The sequence below is a fragment of the Schistocerca americana genome, chromosome X, assembly GCF_021461395.2.
Source record: "Schistocerca americana isolate TAMUIC-IGC-003095 chromosome X, iqSchAmer2.1, whole genome shotgun sequence".
Lineage (NCBI taxonomy): Eukaryota > Metazoa > Arthropoda > Insecta > Orthoptera > Acrididae > Schistocerca > Schistocerca americana.
In genome coordinates, this window is record NC_060130.1 from 464,993,015 (window position 1) to 465,013,712 (window position 20,698).

The 20,698-nt window shown below is 43.2% G+C and overlaps 1 protein-coding gene across 3 annotated transcripts in view; it reads right to left on the reverse strand.

Annotated features, from left to right (window-relative positions):
* LOC124556722 (transmembrane protein 39A) overlaps positions 1-20,698 on the reverse strand; it is a 200,405-nt gene that overhangs the window by 80,168 nt on the left and 99,539 nt on the right. For all 3 annotated transcript variants that reach the window (XM_047130716.1, XM_047130718.1, XM_047130717.1), the window contains exon 7: positions 6,167-6,265. In XM_047130716.1, the coding sequence (XP_046986672.1) occupies positions 6,167-6,265 (99 nt within the window). The remainder of the gene's footprint in view (positions 1-6,166; positions 6,266-20,698) is intronic.

Sequence of the window (20,698 nt, forward strand, 5' to 3'; positions counted from 1 at the left end):
GAGGTTACAAGGTGCACATCATCATCAATGGAGAACCCGATCAACTGGAAAGCATCATAACCGAACAGGTTTTCAGTGCCCGCATGATCCACCACATAAAACGTGAGGGGCCTAACAACAGACTTGTAGGCAGTGGAAGCATCAAACTGGCCAATGATTGGAATTTTCTGTTTATTATAAGTTCTCAGATTTCGCGTAACTGGAGACAAGGGAGGGGAGCCCAACTCCAAATACATGCGAGAATTAATGAGAGTTACTGCAGAGCCAGTGTGAATGTCTTTATCCAGAACATGAACAGTAACAAACAACTTATTTGTTTGAGAAAGCACACAGTTAACATCCATGTCCGATGCCTTGTCCTTGTTGACAGGGACTTTAGGGGACTGATAACACAGAAGCAATGTGGCCTTTTTTCCTACATGAATTACACGTGGCCCAATGTTTTGGACACGCGGCCCTGTCATGCTGTACGAAACAACATGGACAAGAAGGAAGTGCGGAACGAACCTGCTTCTGTTGTTGCTGTTTTCGCTGCGAGCGTTGCGGCCCAACGCGACGTTGTTTACGCGAGTGAACCGCTGCCACATCTTGGTTCTCCTGTGAAACAGGCAAATTGTCCGTGTCGAAAGTTGACTGTACAGCGTCTACATCACACCACGCGTCTATTTGCGTGCCAGCAGCGTGAGACACTTCAAAGGATTGAGCGATGCTTAGAACTTCCAACAACGACAGGTTTGGCAGTTGTAGGGCACGTTGACGAACTTCTTTATGAGGAGCAAGCCGTAGAATAGCATCCCTAACCATTGAATCAGCATAAGACTCATGATGAGTGTCCGTGATAAACTGACATTTCCTACTCAGACTGTGTAGTTCCGCCGCCCAAGCCCGGTAAGATTGATGGGGCTGTTTACAACATCGGTAGAACGCCACGCGGGCGGCAACGACGTGGGTGTTTTTTCGGTAATAGTTAGACAATAAGTCACACATTTCTTGGAAGGACAGAGAGGCAGGTTCCCGCAGAGGGGCTAACTGAGATAGCAGCTGATAGATCCGTGGGGAAATCCAAGATAGAAATAACGACTTACACATAAGAGCGTCGACAACGCCGAAAGCCAAGAAGTGTTGCCGCAAACGCTTCTCCCAGCCTTCAGCGGCCTCGTCGTATGGAGGGAATGGAGGCGGAGAAGAGGAAGAAAGACGGTGAGTAAGCGACGTCGACAACGCCTGAATAGCAGCCGTCAGCTGTGTTTGTTGTTCAATGAGTGCTTGCATAAGCTGTTCCATGTCTGCCCCGTCACGAACACACAAATCCACAAGGCAGTGAAAATATCCTATCCTCGTCGCCAAAAAGTGTTATAACCTTTAATCACCAATAATTGCGTGGATATTCAAACACACTCACTTAGAAACAATAGCTGGTTACATAACAACAACTCAGTATCTCTTATTCGACTGCCGTGCCGTGACATGCGGCCGGCGCCGTTCGTAGCTAGGTGGCACTCCCGCACTCAGCCGAGTTGCGGAGCGCCTCTATCGTCGTTTGCGCGTACTGTCGTGGCGGCACTGTTAAATGTCGTGGCACTGTCACAACAGTCCCTATTCTGACAGCCACAGCTTCAAGAGGGGTTTGAAGGGGCACAGTGTCACTACAGACTGAGTTTAGGACATAAATGCAAACTCCACCCGACACTCAATTATAGACACTACTGTTCCTGTAATATCCCTTATAGCTGAGGAGGGCAGGGGCCCACATTGCCGGGAACCAGAATTCCTGGAGGGCAATGCAGATAGCGGGTTAAAGTTTAACAGTTGCTGTAGCTTAGCCAGGTGGTGAAAAAAACCGCCGCAATTCCACTGGAGGATGATGTCATCATGATACTGGGAAGACATGGAACATTCAATGAGGCAGTTTATGCCTCAGAGTCACCTGCTGCCACCAGCTTTTTGCCTGAGCAGTCTATATCCATTGTGTCCGAGGGTCTGGCGAGATCTAGGTCCTCAGCGGACGCCAGAATCTCCACCTCATCCTCAGATGCACAGCTTGTAGGTAGCAGTGGTGTGGGTGCCACCGCAATTTCCTTGGTCTTAGGGGTCTTCTTTTTGGATTTATCTCGCTGCTCCTTGGATTTCCCTGGCTGGGAGGGCTTCACTGGCTCAGTCTCTGGGACTGAAGATGAGCATGAAGCCTTACGACCAGCTGCTTTTGAGCTCTTCAGCGACTGGCGGGTGTCATCTTTCCCACTAGCAGAAACCTGGGAAGGGAGTGACCCAAGGGACCTCTTCCTAGTGAGAGAAGCTGAAGAAGACTAATGCTTCTCCGGCTTAAAAGTGGTGACGGACGTCCCCGACGGTTCGGGGGGTGTTGCTCCCTAAGTAGGTGGTGCAGAAGCAACAGGGGGATTTCAATATTTATAACCGATGCTGCCATTTATCCAAAATACACTATGTGATGAAAAGTATCCGGACACCCCAAAAAACATATGTTTTTCATATTAGGTGCATTGTGATGCCACCTACTGCCAGGTACTAAGTATCAGTGACCTCAGTAGTCGTTAGACATCATGAGAGAGCAGAATGGGGCACTTTGCGGAACTCACAGACTCCGAACGTGGTCAGGTGATTAGGTGTCACTTGTGTCATACATTTGTACGCAAGATTTCCACACTCCTAAACATCCCTACGTCCACTGTTTCCAATGTGATAGTGAAGCGGACAGGTGAAGGGACACACAGAGCACAAAAGCCTACAAGCCTATCTTGTCTGCTGACTGACAGAGACCGTTGACAGTTGAAGAGGGTCGTAACGTGTAAAAGGCAGACATCTATCCAGACCATCACACAGGAATTCCAAACTGCATCAGGATCCACTGCAAGTACTATGACAGTTAGGTGGGAGGTGAGAAAACTTGGATTTCATGGTCGAGCCAACTACTCATAAGCCTCACATCACACCGGTAAATGCCAAACGATGCCTCGCTTGCTGTAAGGAGCGTAAATATTGTACGACTGAACAGTGGAAAAACCGTTGCGTAGAGTGACGAATCGAGGTACACAATCTGGCGATTCAATGCATGTTGTGAGTATGGTGAATGCCCGGTGAACGTCACCTGCCAGCGTGTGTCGTGCCAACAGTAAAATTTGGAGGTGGTGGTGGTGGTGGTGTTATGGTGTGGTCATGTTTTTCATGGAGGTGGCTTGCACCTCTTGTTGTTTTGCATGGCACTATCACAGCACAGGCCTACGTTAATGTTTTAGGGACCACCTTGCTTCGCACTGTTGAAGAGCAATTCGGGGATGGTGACAGCATATCTCAACACGATCGAGCACTTCTTCATAATGCACGGCCTGTGGCAAAGTGGTTACACGACAATAACATCCCAGTAATGCACTGGCCTGCACACAGTCCTGACCAGAGTCCTATAGAATGCTTTTGGGATGTTTAGGAACGCCGACTTCGTGCCACACCTCACCGACCAACATCAATACCTCTCCTCAGTGCAGCACTCCGTGAAGAATGGGCTGCCATTCCCCAAGAAACCTTCCAGCACCTGGCTGAACGTATGCCTGCGAGAGTGGAAGCTGTCATCAAGGCTAAGGGTGGGCCAACACCATACTGAATTTCAATATTACCGATGGAGAGCGCCACAAACTTGTAAGTCATTTTCAGCCTGGTGTCTGGATACTTTTGATGACATAGTATATATTGACAATAATATGGTCATGGTGCACACGGTTCCCAATGGAATTAGAAATGAACAATAACCAATATCACTTGCCCCACTTGTGTTGAAAGATTACAATTCCAGTATGAACTATCTGGATAATTTTGATCGAATGAAAGACTATGCTACACACAGGAAGAGCAAGAAACAGTAGATCAGATTGTTTTTTCACTTTGTAGACAACTATGTAAGAAATTCATTCATTATGTGGAAGGAGACTGGAATGGACAAGTTCTCCAATAGAAGATGTGCAATTTGCAGTTCAAGAAAAAGCCCAATACAAACTGTGTGTATGCATTCAGCATGCAAAGTATCTGTTTGCCCGAGAGCAGGCAAGAACTTTTTTAAGAGATAGCATGAAAATAAAAAGAAAGTTACACCAAAGTTCATCCACCAACTATCAAACTTGTATACTGTAATGGGGTGGTGGTTAGCTGCGATGACCACATTTAATGCTAATATTTTGTTATTTTTAAGGTGAATTTTTACAAACCTACAGTAGACACCTACCCTCTAGGGTAAATTTTTATGGCATTTATCTGCCCCTCAGAGTTAAAAGATGTAGTTGGGTAACAAATAGCCTGCAGAACCTCCTTTTGCTAATATTACAGTGTTCAACTCCAATTATTTTCTTTGAACTACAATGCAATGGCTCATGTACTACAGAGTAGATGATTAAAATGCTAGTACAACATCCAAATGCAAACCATTGCCACAGTGTGGGAAAGCATGCAACTTGTCACATGTTATGAATATTCATTTTGGCATAGCTGAGACTATAGTCAAAAGCCTCCAGATCACTGCATCACTACGACTGATTTTCATGTTTCCACAACATACCAAGGAAGCCCACCCGAATGCCAATTCAAATTAAAAAGACACATCAATCAACAGAATCTACAGCCAGTTCTCTCCTGATCAGAAACAGCATTTTCGCCCTATCCTATGTGACACTGCATACTCCTCCTTGCGTCAATGGCTGCTTTCTGAGAAGAAGTACACCCACGTAATCTGGATCTTATTGTTTATCAACACATCATGCAGACCCTGATTTATGCGCTTGCGATGCAATGGATCTACTCTGCAGTAACTGCAAATATGTTGGCGATTGTTTAACACAAATTGCTTTACAGTTAAGTGGTCTGAATGAGGTTATATAATAGGCCTTGCCAAGGTATGGTGAGCTCAGTGCTTTCCTGACATTTCTACATCAAAATAACACATGTAAAAATAGTCTTGGGCACATGTAACTCGTGTGAAGTACTCTCAACTGAAATGCAACTATGTGTGGGCCCCTACAATTGTGCCCCATTCAAAAACAGGAAGTTCTCTCTGTTCACTCATTTCTATTTTATTGTGTTTCAACGGGAGAAACAATCTGGGTGGTGGGGGAGGCTGGGAAGGAGACAGGTAGCAGCACATGAATAAAAGACAGTAAGATGCTGCTTGTGGGAGCATACAGGGCGAGGTGCAGAGAGGGTAGGGCAGCTGGGTGCGGCTGGGAGGTTAGACGGGGAGAGGTGGGAGGGGGTTGATAAAAGAGAGAAGTAAAAAGATTGTGGGCGTGTTGGTGGTATAGCATTACATATAGTGCTAGAGTGAGAACAGGGAAGGGGATAGGTGGGTAGAGGACAATGACTAGTGAAGGTTGAGACAAGGAGAATTATAGAAACATAGGATGTAGTGCAGGGAAAGTTCCCACCCGTGCAATTCCCTGTTCACATTCGAGCACTACACTGCCTTCTATTCCATCAACACATCCACATTCTTTTTATTTCTTTACTTTCCCGGCCCCTCCCATTCCCCCCTGCCCTCCGTCTAACCTCCCTACTGCACGTATCTGCCCTACCCTCTCTCCACCTTGTCCATATATGCTTCCAGAAACAGCACTTTACTGTCCACCACCACCATGCTGCTATCCCTCCCCCTCCCAGCCTCATCCTTATGCCCACCACCTAGAATGCTTCTCCCGTCACGAACAGCAGCCCGCAGTCTGCCCTGGCAGACAGAGACAGTGGTTGTGTGTGTGTGTGTGTGTGTGTGTGTGTGTGTGTGTGTGTGTGTGTGTGTGTGTGTGTGTGTGTAGAAGGCTTTTTTTAGCACAAAAGCTTACTTGTTTAGCAGTATTTGTGTTGCGCCTGTCAGCAATTCAACATTTCCACTATGCGGTGAGTAACAATCTATCCCTTTCATAATACTGTCATTATTCCATCCTGGATTTTCCATTGTTTAATACTGTGTTTTCATTTTTACCCTACATACTCTGATAACCCTCAGCATATGTCCAGTTGGGTGTCTGAAGTCTTTTGGCCATATAACAAATCTGATCATACATAATTAATTTGCATAGCACACAGAGTACTGTAGTGCCATTTTTGAAGGGGTTATTGTTCACAAGCTTAAACAAGAATTAATAAAAAATACATAAGTAAAATGAGTACTTACGGATAGCATAAATAGAAAATATTTACTATTGGATGATTTTGCAAAATGTGGTATGCAGACCAAACCAGGGAAGACATCACCAGGCATAACAGAATTAACCTGTAAGTATTTAAATTCTCTTTACATTGTCTTGGTAATGGCACACAGATATTTTAAAGAAACAAACAAACACTAAGCATAGACTCTGACATAACTATAATAACACTACGAACTATCATTGTACCAAAACACACTCTCACCTCTGCCTTCCCCCAACGCCTTTCATACTGAAAGGACTACAGACACGATATTACAGGCACTACACATGGATTGATTAAGAACAAAGGGGGATGGGTTGACAGTGGTACTAGGTATGATTAAGAACAAAGGGGGACGGGTTGGACAGTGGTACTAGGTACAAATTTATAACAAAACTGTTACGGCTTTCATGGCCACTTGTTGACAAACTGCCTGTTGGCTTCTCTCTCAGTTTCTCCAGCCGACATTCGTCTGACGATTTTTCTGACGTTTCACCAGCACGAGTGGCTGGCATTGTTGAAGTTCCACCACCAGCAATGGAGGGTGAAACTTCGACAATGCCAGCCACTCATGCTGGCAAAACGTCAGAAAAATCATCAAACGAACATCAGCCGTAGAACCAGAGATAGAAGCCAACAGACAAACTTATAAACCGATGTGGCCCATAATTGTGAAACACAGAAGTGGACATCATTAACAATTGCTATAAATGTATGTGAAGTATAATACAGCACTATGCAGGATAGTACAAGCTTGGGCACATAGTGTGTATTTATTCTTATGTACGGTTTCCTGGTACCATTTACTTCACATTAGTTTTTATGTCTCTCAAACTAACTGAAAAGTTAACATTACCTATGACCTAAAATCACATGATGAGCAGCAGAAGCTCTTACATGTATTTTATTTCTTGTGCCTCAAATAGAAGTTTGTTCTTATTGACTTTTTTCTAATATAAAGAGAATGTTTGACTTCAGGGGCTTTTACGCTGTACTTATACATCACAACAAATATTTCTCTGAAACTTCAATGATACATTTCAAGTAGAAGTTATAGAATGTATCTGTATTCTGCCTTCACATTGTTCCAAATACCTGAATGAAATTTACGGTTCCCTTATATATTATCAAACTAAAATATCACTCATTATTGTTTTCCCTTTCCAAGCAAACAAACATTTTAAAAGATCACTGATCATTTGTCACAAAGATTTCTGCTTTAGATTGCTACCTGTGGTGATATTATAAGAAACTGTCAAAATATAAAATCTATTTTTATCATCTGTGTAGACCATTTTATAGGAATACCAGGCAGATGATTCTACATATGCCAATTTATTCATTGGTCATGTTTGGTAAATCACAACATTGGGGAGACAACTTCAGGTTCAGGTAAGGTAACCTATGCATGAACAACACATAGATATGAACAACACCCATCTAAATAATCCACTGTACAGTTGAGTTACTGAGCTATCGAGAGTCAAATAAATAAGACAGAACGTTGCTAGCTTTCGGACAAATCCTTCTTCAAAGCTACATTATAAATAAATAAATGTGTGTGCGCGCTCTCTCTCTCTCTCTCTCTCTCTCTCTCTCTCTCTCTCTCTCTCTCTCTCTCTCTCTCTCACACACACACACACACACACACACACACACACACACACACATACGGTTCCAGTTACATTGCCTTGGCTCAGCACATTGTGCTGATATTACCACTTAACTGGAATGACAGGTTGCATCAGGTGGAGTGGGCAGAAAGGTGGGGAGAAAGAAGGCAGGAGTGGAGGGAGGGTTGGTGGAAGGATGGCTGCTGACAGGGAGGGAGAGGGTGGGATAAGAACATGCAACCAGTTAGCTCCTTCTGATTTCAGACAGGGGGAGTTGTGCACAGTGGAGAACAATGAGGACGAGTCAACTGGGAGGAGAAAACAGAACAAAGGAAGAAGGAGACTGCAGAGATTCTGAACGAGTGCAGGATAAAAGAAATTCAGGTCATGAGGAAGAAGGGAATGTGGCTATGGTCACAAAGCCTCGCAGAGCTAGAGGCCATGAAAACATGACTGGAGTGTGTGTGGCAATGACAACTCCCATCTGCATAACTCACAAAAGCTGGTATTGGATATAGGATCCAGAGGCCATGGATTGTGAAGCAGACATCAAAATCAAGCATGTTGTGTTTGGTATTGTGTTCTTTCAAACTTCTGTTCTTGGCACCATTTGGCAGTGGCATTCTTTCAGGCTGACAACTGTGACAACAGGTTGGTGGTCATGCCCATTTATGATGTTGTGCAACAATTAAAGAACAGGTGGTATACAATATTGGCACAAGCTGTGGTGCATGGATTGTAACGTAGCAGTTAGCATTGATCGTTGGCACGCTGTGGGTCACCGGTTCAAACCTGACCACCAGCTGTTATTAGTTATCTGGAATTTATCATTTCTGGAAGGTTCTCGAAATTTCTTCTGTTTGTTATGTTTGTATATTCTGGAATATTCTATGTTTGTATAAACAGCAGCACTATCCGCCCAGGACTTCAGTTCTGTTCTGGCTGTACACTGATAATAAACGTGCTTTGTGGGAGTGTTTTACATCACAACCTTAACTCTCTCGTATGTCAGGTAGCAAGAGAAGAGATACAGTGTTTTATGGCAAAGAGAACTGCCAGATCAACTAAGCAAGAGATAGCAGACACAAATATCCACCCTATATGCCAGGGATAATAGAAAATGTTGAAGAGGTGTGTCAGTCATTAGTATCAATCTCTGCCACTAGTCGAACGTATAAGGAAGAATGGACTCTGCCAATACAGAACTATGCCTGAGCCATCAAACAACCACTCAGCACCCAACCGATGCACAGACAACCTGGTCCTCCACCAAGTGTAGCACATCACGGACGAACAGACATTTGGAAGACAGAGGACACCATGCCAAAGCGTTTCCACTGTGGATGCCCTGAACAAGTTGTGTATTACTGCAGAGAAAAATGGCAATTTTCTGATGACCACTATGCCACTAGAGGCAACCGTTATAACAGTTCTGTTGGTGCCAGTCATCTGTAGAAAATTATAGTTCACCCGTTGAAAAAAAAGGCATAATCTGTATGAGGTTACTTTCCAGCACTCCCTAACCATTCCTGGTTGCCGTTTGCCTAGCCGTTTAATACAAGAGAGCTAATTGAGTTAGCTATCTACAGAGATGAGACTGCCATAGATGAAAATCCTTCATGGAAAACAGTCATCAAGGTTTCAGGAAATTCACTGGTGTCATCATCATTGGTCAACTTACCTGGGCACAAATGAACTCAAGGACTAAAGAAGACTACGATCCAGGATACGAAAGTGATTGAAGGTTGCAAACGGGAAACATGTCCAGCTTACTGGAACATGTACAGCACAAATAACTGTCAATGATATATGCAGAAACAATACGGAATTGTGGGTCTGCCTTGATGCAAAACACTTTTGTTTTATATCCTTTACCAGACTAGGTTCAACAATAATATCGCCATCATCAGTGAATTTTTCTTTACTCTACAACATGCAAAATTAGCATCATTATAAACATTACAAAATGTTATTACATGTGTATTGTTTGTTTCCAGGTAGTGTAGTGTGTGAATAGTTTCATAGTACATTATTCATACAATACAGCACCTGGAACCAAACAAGACATGTGTAATAATGTTTTGTAATGTTTTTAACAATGCTAATTTGGCTTATTTTATGATACAGAAAAAAAACTTACTGATGATGGTGATATTGTCACTGAAACTAGGTTGGGAAAGAACATAAAACAAAATTGTTTTGCACCAATGCAGACCAACAACTCCACGATTTCTTTATGCAAACATGGACCAAAAAGATGCAATGATATACTGCAGCTCTTCAAATTTGTCGTTTTAACAGAATGGAGTCAAAGTTATTCTTGGATGGGGACTTCCTGCAGGCATCACAAGCAGTCAGACTGTGGAAGATCAAAGCTCTAGACTGACAAAGCCATTCCAACAAGAACACACTGCAAAGCCTGCTCTGGGCAGTTGTCTGCCACTGCAGATGATGTTACCTTGCTGTTATCAATGAGACAAGTTCCCGTCATCGATCAAGATGCACAGTTAAACTGTGAAGCTTTCACTGATTGCAAAAGGCTCACAAAAGAAATCTACATTTCAGTGACAATCAATCAGTATTGTAGGTGGCCAAGAAAACTTCAGATCACCAATTATCACGAGCAGCCACAACTCATCCCTATATGTAAGCATAAGGGCAGCCGAACCAGTCCAGGAAAAGCACCTTAATGTCATTGACAAAGAATTGTGCTCTGCTACCATCACAGATAACAGAGGGGAGGAAGCTACTATCGAATCGCAAGTAGAATCTGAGCTGACCACAGAACAATGTTGACAAATGTTAGCCATTCTTTACAAATTTTTGGATGCCTTCCTATGCAGAACAGAGGAGAGAGACCAAGTGATTCATGGTAAAATACAGTATCAACATTTGGGATCATCCACCAATTAGCCAGGACTCAGACTGTCACCAGCTGAATGATAGATAATCCTGGAGATGGAGAAGGTGCTGTGAGATGAAGACACTAAACCTTCAGAGTGTCTTTCATCCTCTCCTGTCATCTTTGTGAAGAAGGATGGCATGTGGTATTTACGCACCAACTTTCGACTACTTAATAAAATCACAAAACAATGTGTGTGCACAATGCAGTGCACTAATGATACCCTAGACTGCTTGAAAGGAGCAAAATATTTATCAACAATAAACATGCAAACAACTTAATTACAAATCTAGATTGATGAGGCTGGCCAGAAAAAGACTACCTTCATAACACAAAGACTGCCTCCATAACACCAATTGGTCTCTATGAGTTCAAAGCCATACTGTTTCGACTGTGGAATGCTCCAGCCACATTTCAACATATGATGGACAGCTGGCTTTTGGTATCTAGATGATACTGTCATTTTTTCAAAGACATCTGAAGAACAGCTAAGCCGTCTGACAACCATGTTAAAGGGTGTTCAGATCGCAGGCCAAAAAACAGCCAACCAAGTGCATAACACAAGTTTATTAGAACCCTTCACCTAGGTTTCAGTAATTACAAAATTATCTTCTTCTGAAGGAGACTGTAACACTTAGATATTGCACATTGGTTACAAAATGTGCAATTAAAAGAGAAATAGTAAATGTGGGTAAAATACTATAAGCCGAAGGTACACAGTTACATGTTACATAATGTGTTGAAAAGGTACATTAGAATAAAGCCACAGGTTTTTGTCAAGTAAAAATTCACACCAAAATCAATAAAATAACAAGTCACAGTAATCAGTAACATCAGTGTGAACTTCACTGATAATACTTCTCAACTGACTAACGTACTAGACCCTTAAGTTAAGGCAACTTACATACGGAAGACACTACGTGCATCTGCATAAAAAATGCACAAATAAGCATATCCAGTGCCTTACATGTAATCAACTGACAATTAATATTGTAATTTGTAAGAAATATATAATTTCTATGCATTAAATCTCCTTCTGAAGAAAATAATTTTACAATTACTGAAACATAGATCAATTAATGTAATAAACCTGTGTTACATAGCTGGTTGGCTGAGTTTTTCAGCCTTTCCAAGATTATAGTTTTACAGTTGCTGTTTACGGCCATGTTCAAGATTTTAAATCTTGAATAGGCTATTTTTCTATGTTAAAAATATGATTCGGATTGTTATTATTTTGATTGACAATACCATATAAATAGCATCTGCTGTCAATATTCTCACACAATATCCGTTATTTTTGTGTAATTGAAGCTTAGAAATCATTAAATATTAAGATCGGGTCACATGATCAAAAACACTCTGTTACTAGCTGATGCCCTGGTGACAGAGACTAGGAATAAAATGAGGCTCTGTGTATGTTATGGGAGTATTAGCTGATGTTACGAGGTTTTTACATACTTTTACTGCAAACAGTTTAGCTACTTAGTGATGCAAAACACAATTACAACCTTTAAGTCACAATAGAAAGGAATTCTGTGAATACTGATACCAGAAGCCTTGCAAAAGTTGATGTGTTTATGCTGCACTCAAATAGAGCAGTGATATGAGTAACAATGGGCATTCTTTTCCCTGTTCCCTGCAACATCATTAATCTCGCTCAAAACTAAGGAATTGCAAATGAGTCCACATATTATACCTACAGAACATTTGACAACAACTGAGCTACTGAATAACTGAGGTGTAGTGGAGTAAAACAACAATTTTCAAGAGTTTAATTTCACTGAATGACGCTATCTTTCGTTCTAACAGTGGGACAGCATATCTCAGAGGTAAGTTAAAATTAACTTCAAAGTGCAACATATTTTTAATTATGTTCGTGAACTTGTGCGTCGACGTGGTGGCAAGTTGCTAGTTCAGTGCAACCACGTTTTACACGTCTTCTCATTCTCTGGAACACTCAAAAACAACTTTTCAGGGATTTTTGTAGATTTGTTTGTACAGTATGGTACTACACACCATTTGTAACTCATTTTCCACAACATAAATTCCAAAACAGGCATCAATGTGAATTAGCATTGTGACAGTAAGAGCAGCGAGCCAGCCAGTACTGTCACAGGCAGCACATGACTCAAATGGAGCATTTTAGCGAGCTTTCAAATTATCTGAATTTCATTTCCATTTTTATACAAGAATACTGACATTCAAGAGGAAACTAGTGTGTTAGGAGCATAAAATATTTAATCATTTAAGACAATTTCCAGGAAACAGTCAAATACCCTATTGTCCTTAAGGAAGCGCTAAAATCTTCTCCAGTCTTCGCATTGTATGACGAACAAAACTTCCACGTCAATGCCAGCTGTTATGGTATAGGAGCAGTTCCAGTGCATATTCAAGTAAGGTGCTGGAGAAGTTATAGATTACGCTTCGAGAGTACTCTCCAAGTCTGAGATGAACAACTCTACAACTAAGAAATATTGCCTTGCAGTTTGTTTGGCCATCAACAAGTTCCATCCATATTTAATTGGCAAACCTTTCACTGTCAAGATTGGTAACCATTTGCTATGCTTGCTGACTAGCCTGAAGGGTCTGTTGAAGTCTACCGTTGCAGTGGGCACTGATGCTTCAGTAGTGTGACATCACGGTTGTATACAAATGCAGATGCAAAACTCATGGATGCTGACTGCCTTTCAAGGAATCCTCTGGAAGAACACAGCAGTCATTGCTACCTTAAATGACACTGCTGTTGAACCAAGGGAAGAACCACCTCTGCAGAAAACCATAAAAGCCTTGAAAGAAGCAACCAAAATAGGACTCCAATTAATAAATGGAGTATAGTAAAATAGGAACTATGATCCAATAGGGCAAATATGGTTGTTCATCATCCCAGCTCATCTATGGCCAGATAATATCAAGTATTTCTATGATGCTCCTACATCTGGTCAGCTGGAATTCGTGAAGATTCCAGACAGAGTCAGACGCAAGTATCACAGGCAAGGTCTCTACCGAACAGTTAGACACTATGCGAGCCACTGTAAAGTATGGCAGTGATGGCAGCCCATGCCAAAATTATCTCCAGAGCAACTGATACCAATTCCACTAGCAGCAACACCATTCCTACAAATTGTAATCAATGTCTTGGGGAGGTTTCCAAAGTCAACAACAGTCACCAAACCTGTGCTGACTGCTGAAACTCTGATAATGGTTGGTTGGTTGGTTGATTGGTTGGTTGGGGGTTAAAGGACTAAACAGCAAGACCATCAGTCCTTTGGTTCATGTGGAATTAGAGAAATACTCCAGGACATGTCTGATCACAAAAGTCCATAGGAGCAGTAAGATTGGGGCACTGAAGGCAATATTGATGCCAGAGCTCAGAAATAATTTGTAGAGAAGTGTATGCATTGGGAAAGTATGTAGTTCAGAGAAAATGAGGGTTCTTCCATGGCTGATCCCTGCTAACCACATTAAGAACAAAGGCAGTTACAGAGCAAAGAATCTCCTCTAGTCAGGAGATTCAGAACAGTAAAAGTGAGAAGGCTAAACAAGCTATGTATATCAGTTGGACTATCAATAATAAAAACAAGATGAGAGAAATTGGTAAGGCAGCAGGTGGTTGTCCTCAGGGCTCTACATGTGATTGGAGCTATCCAACCCACAGCTGTCCCATCCATGGTCCATTGAAGTGAAGGCACTAAAGAGCATCAATTACTAAACAGAGTGCTACACCTAAAATGGAAAATAGGGTTCAGCAGAAAAAGATGCAAACCACACCTCAAAGCAGTTTTTACAAGAGTAAAATAGGTATTAAGGAGGCAGGTGGAAAAGGAAGTAGGGTCGATGGTCCCCAGTCCAAGCATGCATGGAGAGATGCCCCAGCCCCAACCACCCCACCCCACCCCACCCCACCCCGAAGGCAGTTTAAAACCTTATATCTGAGATTAAAAACCAATTTTATTGAGAAAACAGAGAACCAGTGCCCATGTCCCATCCACCAATATTAGGGGCAAAGAATTTGGAAGACAATGCTTAGCAAGAGGAGGCACCATTCCACCAGGAAATGAGCTACTACATGTAATGCTCCACAAACAGAACCAGAGTGACTCGTTACATAAAATAAAACTACAGGTTAGTCCAGTATGCCTGATGCAGAGACAACATAGGACTGCAGATTCCCTGCAGGAGGAACAGAAGGAGGAGCACCATGCAGTGGTAGCCTTCTCGATAGTGCAGAGTTTATTAGAGAAGGCACTAGCCCAGCATATGTTGCTCTACCTCCAAGTTTACGGAAGACTTATTTGCATAAACAGATCTGCACCTCGGACTGTCGAAGCTTAAAGCGTAGGGGAGGCAAGTAATCACTTCTCTAGCCAAATGGTGAGCCAGTTCATTCTCTGGGATACCGACATGACCTGCAACCCAGAGAAAGACAACTTATTACGGCAGTGTGACTAAGGTAAAAGGAAAGGTCATGAATAGAAGATATCACATGGTGACAAGAGCAGCAGTGATCAACAGACTGGAAACTGCTCACTGAATCACCGCAAATAAAAATGCAGTCAATTGAGGCTTTTTAATAAAATGTATAGCTCTGTTAATGGCTATCAGCTCCACCATAAAAACACTACACGTCACCAGTGACAAATGTTGTTCCTGATGAGTAGGATACGTAAAAGCATATCCCGTCCTATCCATGGTTAGAGCCATGACAGTAGCACCTTGATATTCTTACAGAAGTGAATGGAATGGAAGCCAAAAGATCATGGGGATGACAAACTTTGGAATCATCGAATAGATCGCTTCAAACTCGTAACCTGAGTACCAGTTAAAGAGAGTTGTGTGAGAAAACACAGGAATTACATTCTAGGGAAATTAGGCAGAGGTCCCAGCAGAGGCTACAAGATGCTTTCCAATTAGTGATCCCAACTGAGGGTGGGTGTCAGGGGATCAGTCCCCCTCGTGCGCATAAATAACTTGGTAAATTGGCTGGTTATTGCGTAACAGAACAACAGTTGGTACCACTGGAGCTGAAGAAGGAAGATTCCCACTTGCACAAGAGGACAGCCTATGGGGCCCGTCCATGGAGTACCAGTGTCCAGTCTAACTCCACAATGATGAACTATGTCTAACAGTTTCAATATTGAAGGTATCGCTGAGCCATAGCCCTGGCAACCATAGTCCACTCTGGACAAGAACAGTGCCCAGTAAATAACAAGAGTAGCACAATCCACACCCCAAGAGGTGTGGGCAGTGAAACAGTGAGTGTTAAGCTTCTGCGTATAGCTAAGTCTGTAACTGACAAATATGGGGCAGCTACACCAGCTTTTTATCAAAGTGGAGGGCCAAAAAACACGACTGTAACAACGTCCAAGTGCTGGGTCCCCAAATAGAGTTTTGGGTCAAGGTGAACCATGGTACGATGAGAGAAATGCATGACCTGTATTTTTGCATGAGCATATTGGAAACCTTGGGAAAGGATCTCGAGTGGGGAAAAGGATCTTGAGTGGGGGCCCTTCAGACGGCACCTTGGTGCTGGCATTCAGCCAAGGCTACAGAGTGGGAGCTGTACCAAATGCAAAAATCACTGGGATACAGTGTGGGGGTAACCAGCTGCCCGACTGAGGTCACGAGCCCATTGATGGTGATGAGGAAGAGTGTGACAAGCACAAAGTCCTGTGGGATGCCATTCTCATGGACCCATTGAGAGCTGAGTGGAGGACCAGCTCTAACCTGGAGTACCCCGTGGCATAAAAACTGACAAACAAAAACTGGTAGAGAGGCTCAAAATCTCTAGTCATAGAGGGTAAGTAAAATGTAATGTTGTCAAGGAATATCACGTACGTTACATAGGTAAAAAAAAAGACTGATGAGGTGTTGGTGTTGAAGCCTTGTGGACTGCCATTTCCAACCTGGTCATATGGTCAGTTATCGGTCACCCTTCCTGGAAACCACACCGATAAGGGAAACAAAAGGTGCAGAGATTCGAGAACCCAGCATAATCTGTGGACAACCATTCTTCCAAACAGTTTGCAGATGACGTTGCTGAGGCTACATAATCGGTAGCTGTCAATGGATGTGGGATATTTGTGTGGTAGGATTGGGACGATGATACTATCTCTCAATTGTGAAGAGAGAACACCTAGCCAAATACTGTGGCACCTTCAGCACTGGAACTGTTAGACCCAGTCCATCACTGTGGCATTTGACTGGCTACCAGTGCCCTCCACACTAGTCCTATAGACTGTCTACGTTTCTTCTAAGAAATTTGTTTTTATTTTTGGGTATAAGGTTTTAAACTACAAGTAGATGGAGTCTTTGAGCAACATTCAGGTTTTGGATCATCTGATCACACTATGCTGCATCTTAAAACTTTTGGAATGATGTTTTACATCTACATCTACATTTATACTCCGCAAGCCACCCAACGGTGTGTGGCGGAGGGCACTTTACGTGCCACTGTCATTACCTCCCTTTCCTGTTCCAGTCGCGTATGGTTCGCGGAAAGAACGACTGTCTGAAAGCCTCCGTGCGCGCTCTAATCTCTCTAATTTTACTTTCGTGATCTCCTCGGGAGGTATAAGTAGGGGGAAGCAATATATTCAATACCTCATCCAGAAACGCACCCTCTCGAAACCTGGCGAGCAAGCTACACCGCGATGCAGAGCGCCTCTCTTGCAGAGTCTGCCACTTGAGTTTATTAAACATCTCCGTAATGCTATCACGGTTACCAAGTAACCCTGTGACGAAACGCGCCGCTCTTCTTTAGATCTTCTCTGTCTCCTCCGTCAGACCGATCTGGTACGGATCCCACACTGATGAGCAATACTCAAGTATAGGTCGAACGAGTGTTTTGTAAGCCACCTCCTTTGTTGATGGACTACATTTTCTAAGCACTCTCCCAATGAATCTCAACCTGGTACCCGCCTTACCAACAATTAATTTTATATGATCATTCCACTTCAAATTGTTCCGCACGCATACTCCCAGATATTTTACAGAAGTTACTGCTACCAGTGTTTGTTCCGCTATCATATAATCATACAATAAAGGATCCTTCTTTCTATGTATTCGCAATACATTACATTTGTCTATGTTAAGGGTCAGTTGCCACTCCCTGCACCAAGTGCCTATCCGCTGCAGATCTTCCTGCATTTCGCTACAAATTTCTAATGCTGCAACTTCTCTGTATACTACAGCATCATCCGCGAAAAGCCGCATGGAACTTCCGACACTATCTACTAAGTCATTTATATATATTGTGAAAAGCAATGGTCCCATAACACTCCCCTGTGGCACGCCAGAGATTACTTCAACGTCTGTAGACGTCTCTCCATTGATAACAACATGCTGTGTTCTGTTTGCTAAAAACTCTTCAATCCAGCCACACAGCTGGTCTGATATTCCGTAGGCTCTTACTTTGTTGATCAGGCGACAGTGCGGAACTGTATCGAACGCCTTCCGGAAGTCAAGAAAAATAGCATCTATCTGGGAGCCTGTATCTAATATTTTCTGGGTCTCATGAACAAATAAAGCGAGTTGGGTCTCACACGATCGCTGTTTCCGGAATCCATGTTGATTCCTACATAGTAGATTCTAGGTTTCCAAAAACGACATGATACTCGAGCAAAAAACATGTTCTAAAATTCTACAACAGATCGACGTCAGAGATATAGGTCTATAGTTTTGCGCATCTGCTCGACGACCCTTCTTGAAGACTGGGACTATCTGTGCTCTTTTCCAATCATTTGGAACCCTCCGTTCCTCTAGAGACTTGCGGTACACGGCTGTTAGAAGGGGGCAAGTTCTTTCGCGTACTCTATGTAGAATCGAACTGGTATCCCGTCAGGTACAGTGGACTTTCCTCTATTGAGTGATTCCAGTTGCTTTTCTATTCCTTGGATACTTATTTCGATGTCAGCCATTTTTTCGTTTGTGCGAGGATTTAGAGAAGGAACTGCAGTGCGGTCTTCCTCTGTGAAACAGCTTTGGAAAAAGGTGTTTAGTATTTCAGCTTTACGCGTGTCATCCTCTGTTTCAATGCCATCATCATCCCATAGTGTCTGGATATGCTGTTTTGAGCCACTTACTCATTTAACGTAAGACCAGAACTTCCTAGGATTTTCTGTCAAGTCGGTACATAGAATTTTACTTTCGAATTCACTGAACGCTTCACGCATAGCCCTCCTTACGCTAACTTTGACATCGTTTAGCTTCTGTTTGTCTGAGAGGTTCTGGCTGCGTTTAAACTTGGAGTGGAGCTCTCTTTGCTTTCGCAGTAGTTTCCTAACTTTGTTGTTGTACCACGGTGGGTTTTTCCCGTCCCTCACAGTTTTACTCGGCACGTACCTGTCTAAAACGCATTTTACGATTGCCTTGAACTTTTTCCATAAACACTCAACATTGTCAGTGTCGGAACAGAAATTTTCATTTTGATCTGTTAGGCAGTCTGAAATCTGCCTCCTATTACTCTTGCTAAACAGATAAACCTTCCTCCCTTTTTTTATATTCCTATTAACTTCCATATTCAGGGATGCTGCAACGGCCTTATGATCACTGATTCCCTGTTCTGTACATACGGAGTCAAAAAGTTCGGGTCTGTTTGTTATCAGTAGGTCCAAGATGTTATCTCCACGAGTCAGTTCTCTGTTTAATTGCTCGAGGTAATTTTCGGATAGTGCACTCAGTATAATGTCACTCGATGCTCTGTCCCTACCACCCATCCTAAACATCTGAGTGTCCCAGTCTATATCTGGTAAATTGCAATCTCCACCTAAGACTATAACATGCTGAGAAAATTTATGTGAAATGTATTCCAAATTTTCTCTCAGTTGTCCTGCCACTAATGCTGCTGAGTTGGGAGGTCGGTAAAAGGAGCCAATTATTAACCTAGTTCGGTTGTTGAGTGTAACCTCCACCCATAATAATTCACAGGAACTATCCACTTCTACTTCACTACAGGATAAACTACTACTAACAGCGACGAACACTCCACCACCGGTTGCATGCAATCTATCCTTTCTAAACACCGTCTGTACCTTTGTAAAAATTTCGGCAGAATTTATCTCTGGCTTAAGCCAGCTTTCTGTACCTATAACGATTTCAGCTTCAGTGCTTTCTATCAGCGCTTGAAGTTCTGGTACTTTACCAACGCAGCTTCGACAGTTGACAATTACAATACCGATTGCTGCTTGGTCCCCGCATGTCCTGACTTTGCCCCGCACCCGTTGAGCCTGTTGCCCTTTCTGTACTTGCCCAAGGCCATCTAACCTAAAAAACCGCCCAGCCCACGCCACACAACCCCTGCTACCCGTGTAGCCGCTTGTTGCGTGTAGTGGACTCCTGACCTATCCAGCGGAACCCGAAACCCCACCACCCTATGGCGCAAGTCGAGGAATCTGCAGCCCACACGGTCGCAGAACCGTCTCAGCCTCTGATTCAGACCCTCCACTCGGCTCTGTACCAAAGGTCCGCAGTCAGTCCTGTCGACGATGCTGCAGATGGTGAGCTCTGCTTTCATCCTGCTAGCGAGACTGTCAGTCTTCACCAAATCAGATAGCCGCCGGAAGCCAGAGAGGATTTCCTCCGATCCATAGCCACACACATCATTGGTGCCGACATGAGCGACCACCTGCAGATGGGTGCACCCTGTACCCTTCATGGCATCCGGAAGGACCCTTTCCACATCTGGAATGACTCCCCCCGGTATGCACACAGAGTGCACATTGGTTTTCTTCCCCTCTCTTGCTGCCATTTCCCTAAGGGGCCCCATTACGCGCCTGACGTTGGAGCTCCCAACTACCAGTAAGCCCACCCTCTGCGACTGCCCGGATCTTGCAGACTGAGGGGCAACCTCTGGAACAGGACAAGCAGCCATGTCAGGCCGAAGATCAGTATCAGCCTGAGACAGAGCCTGAAACCTGTAAGGTGATATTTAAATATTTTTCATTCCAATTTCAAATCTGATTTTGATGTTTCTTTATCACATCGATTTTTGTACAAATCAAGT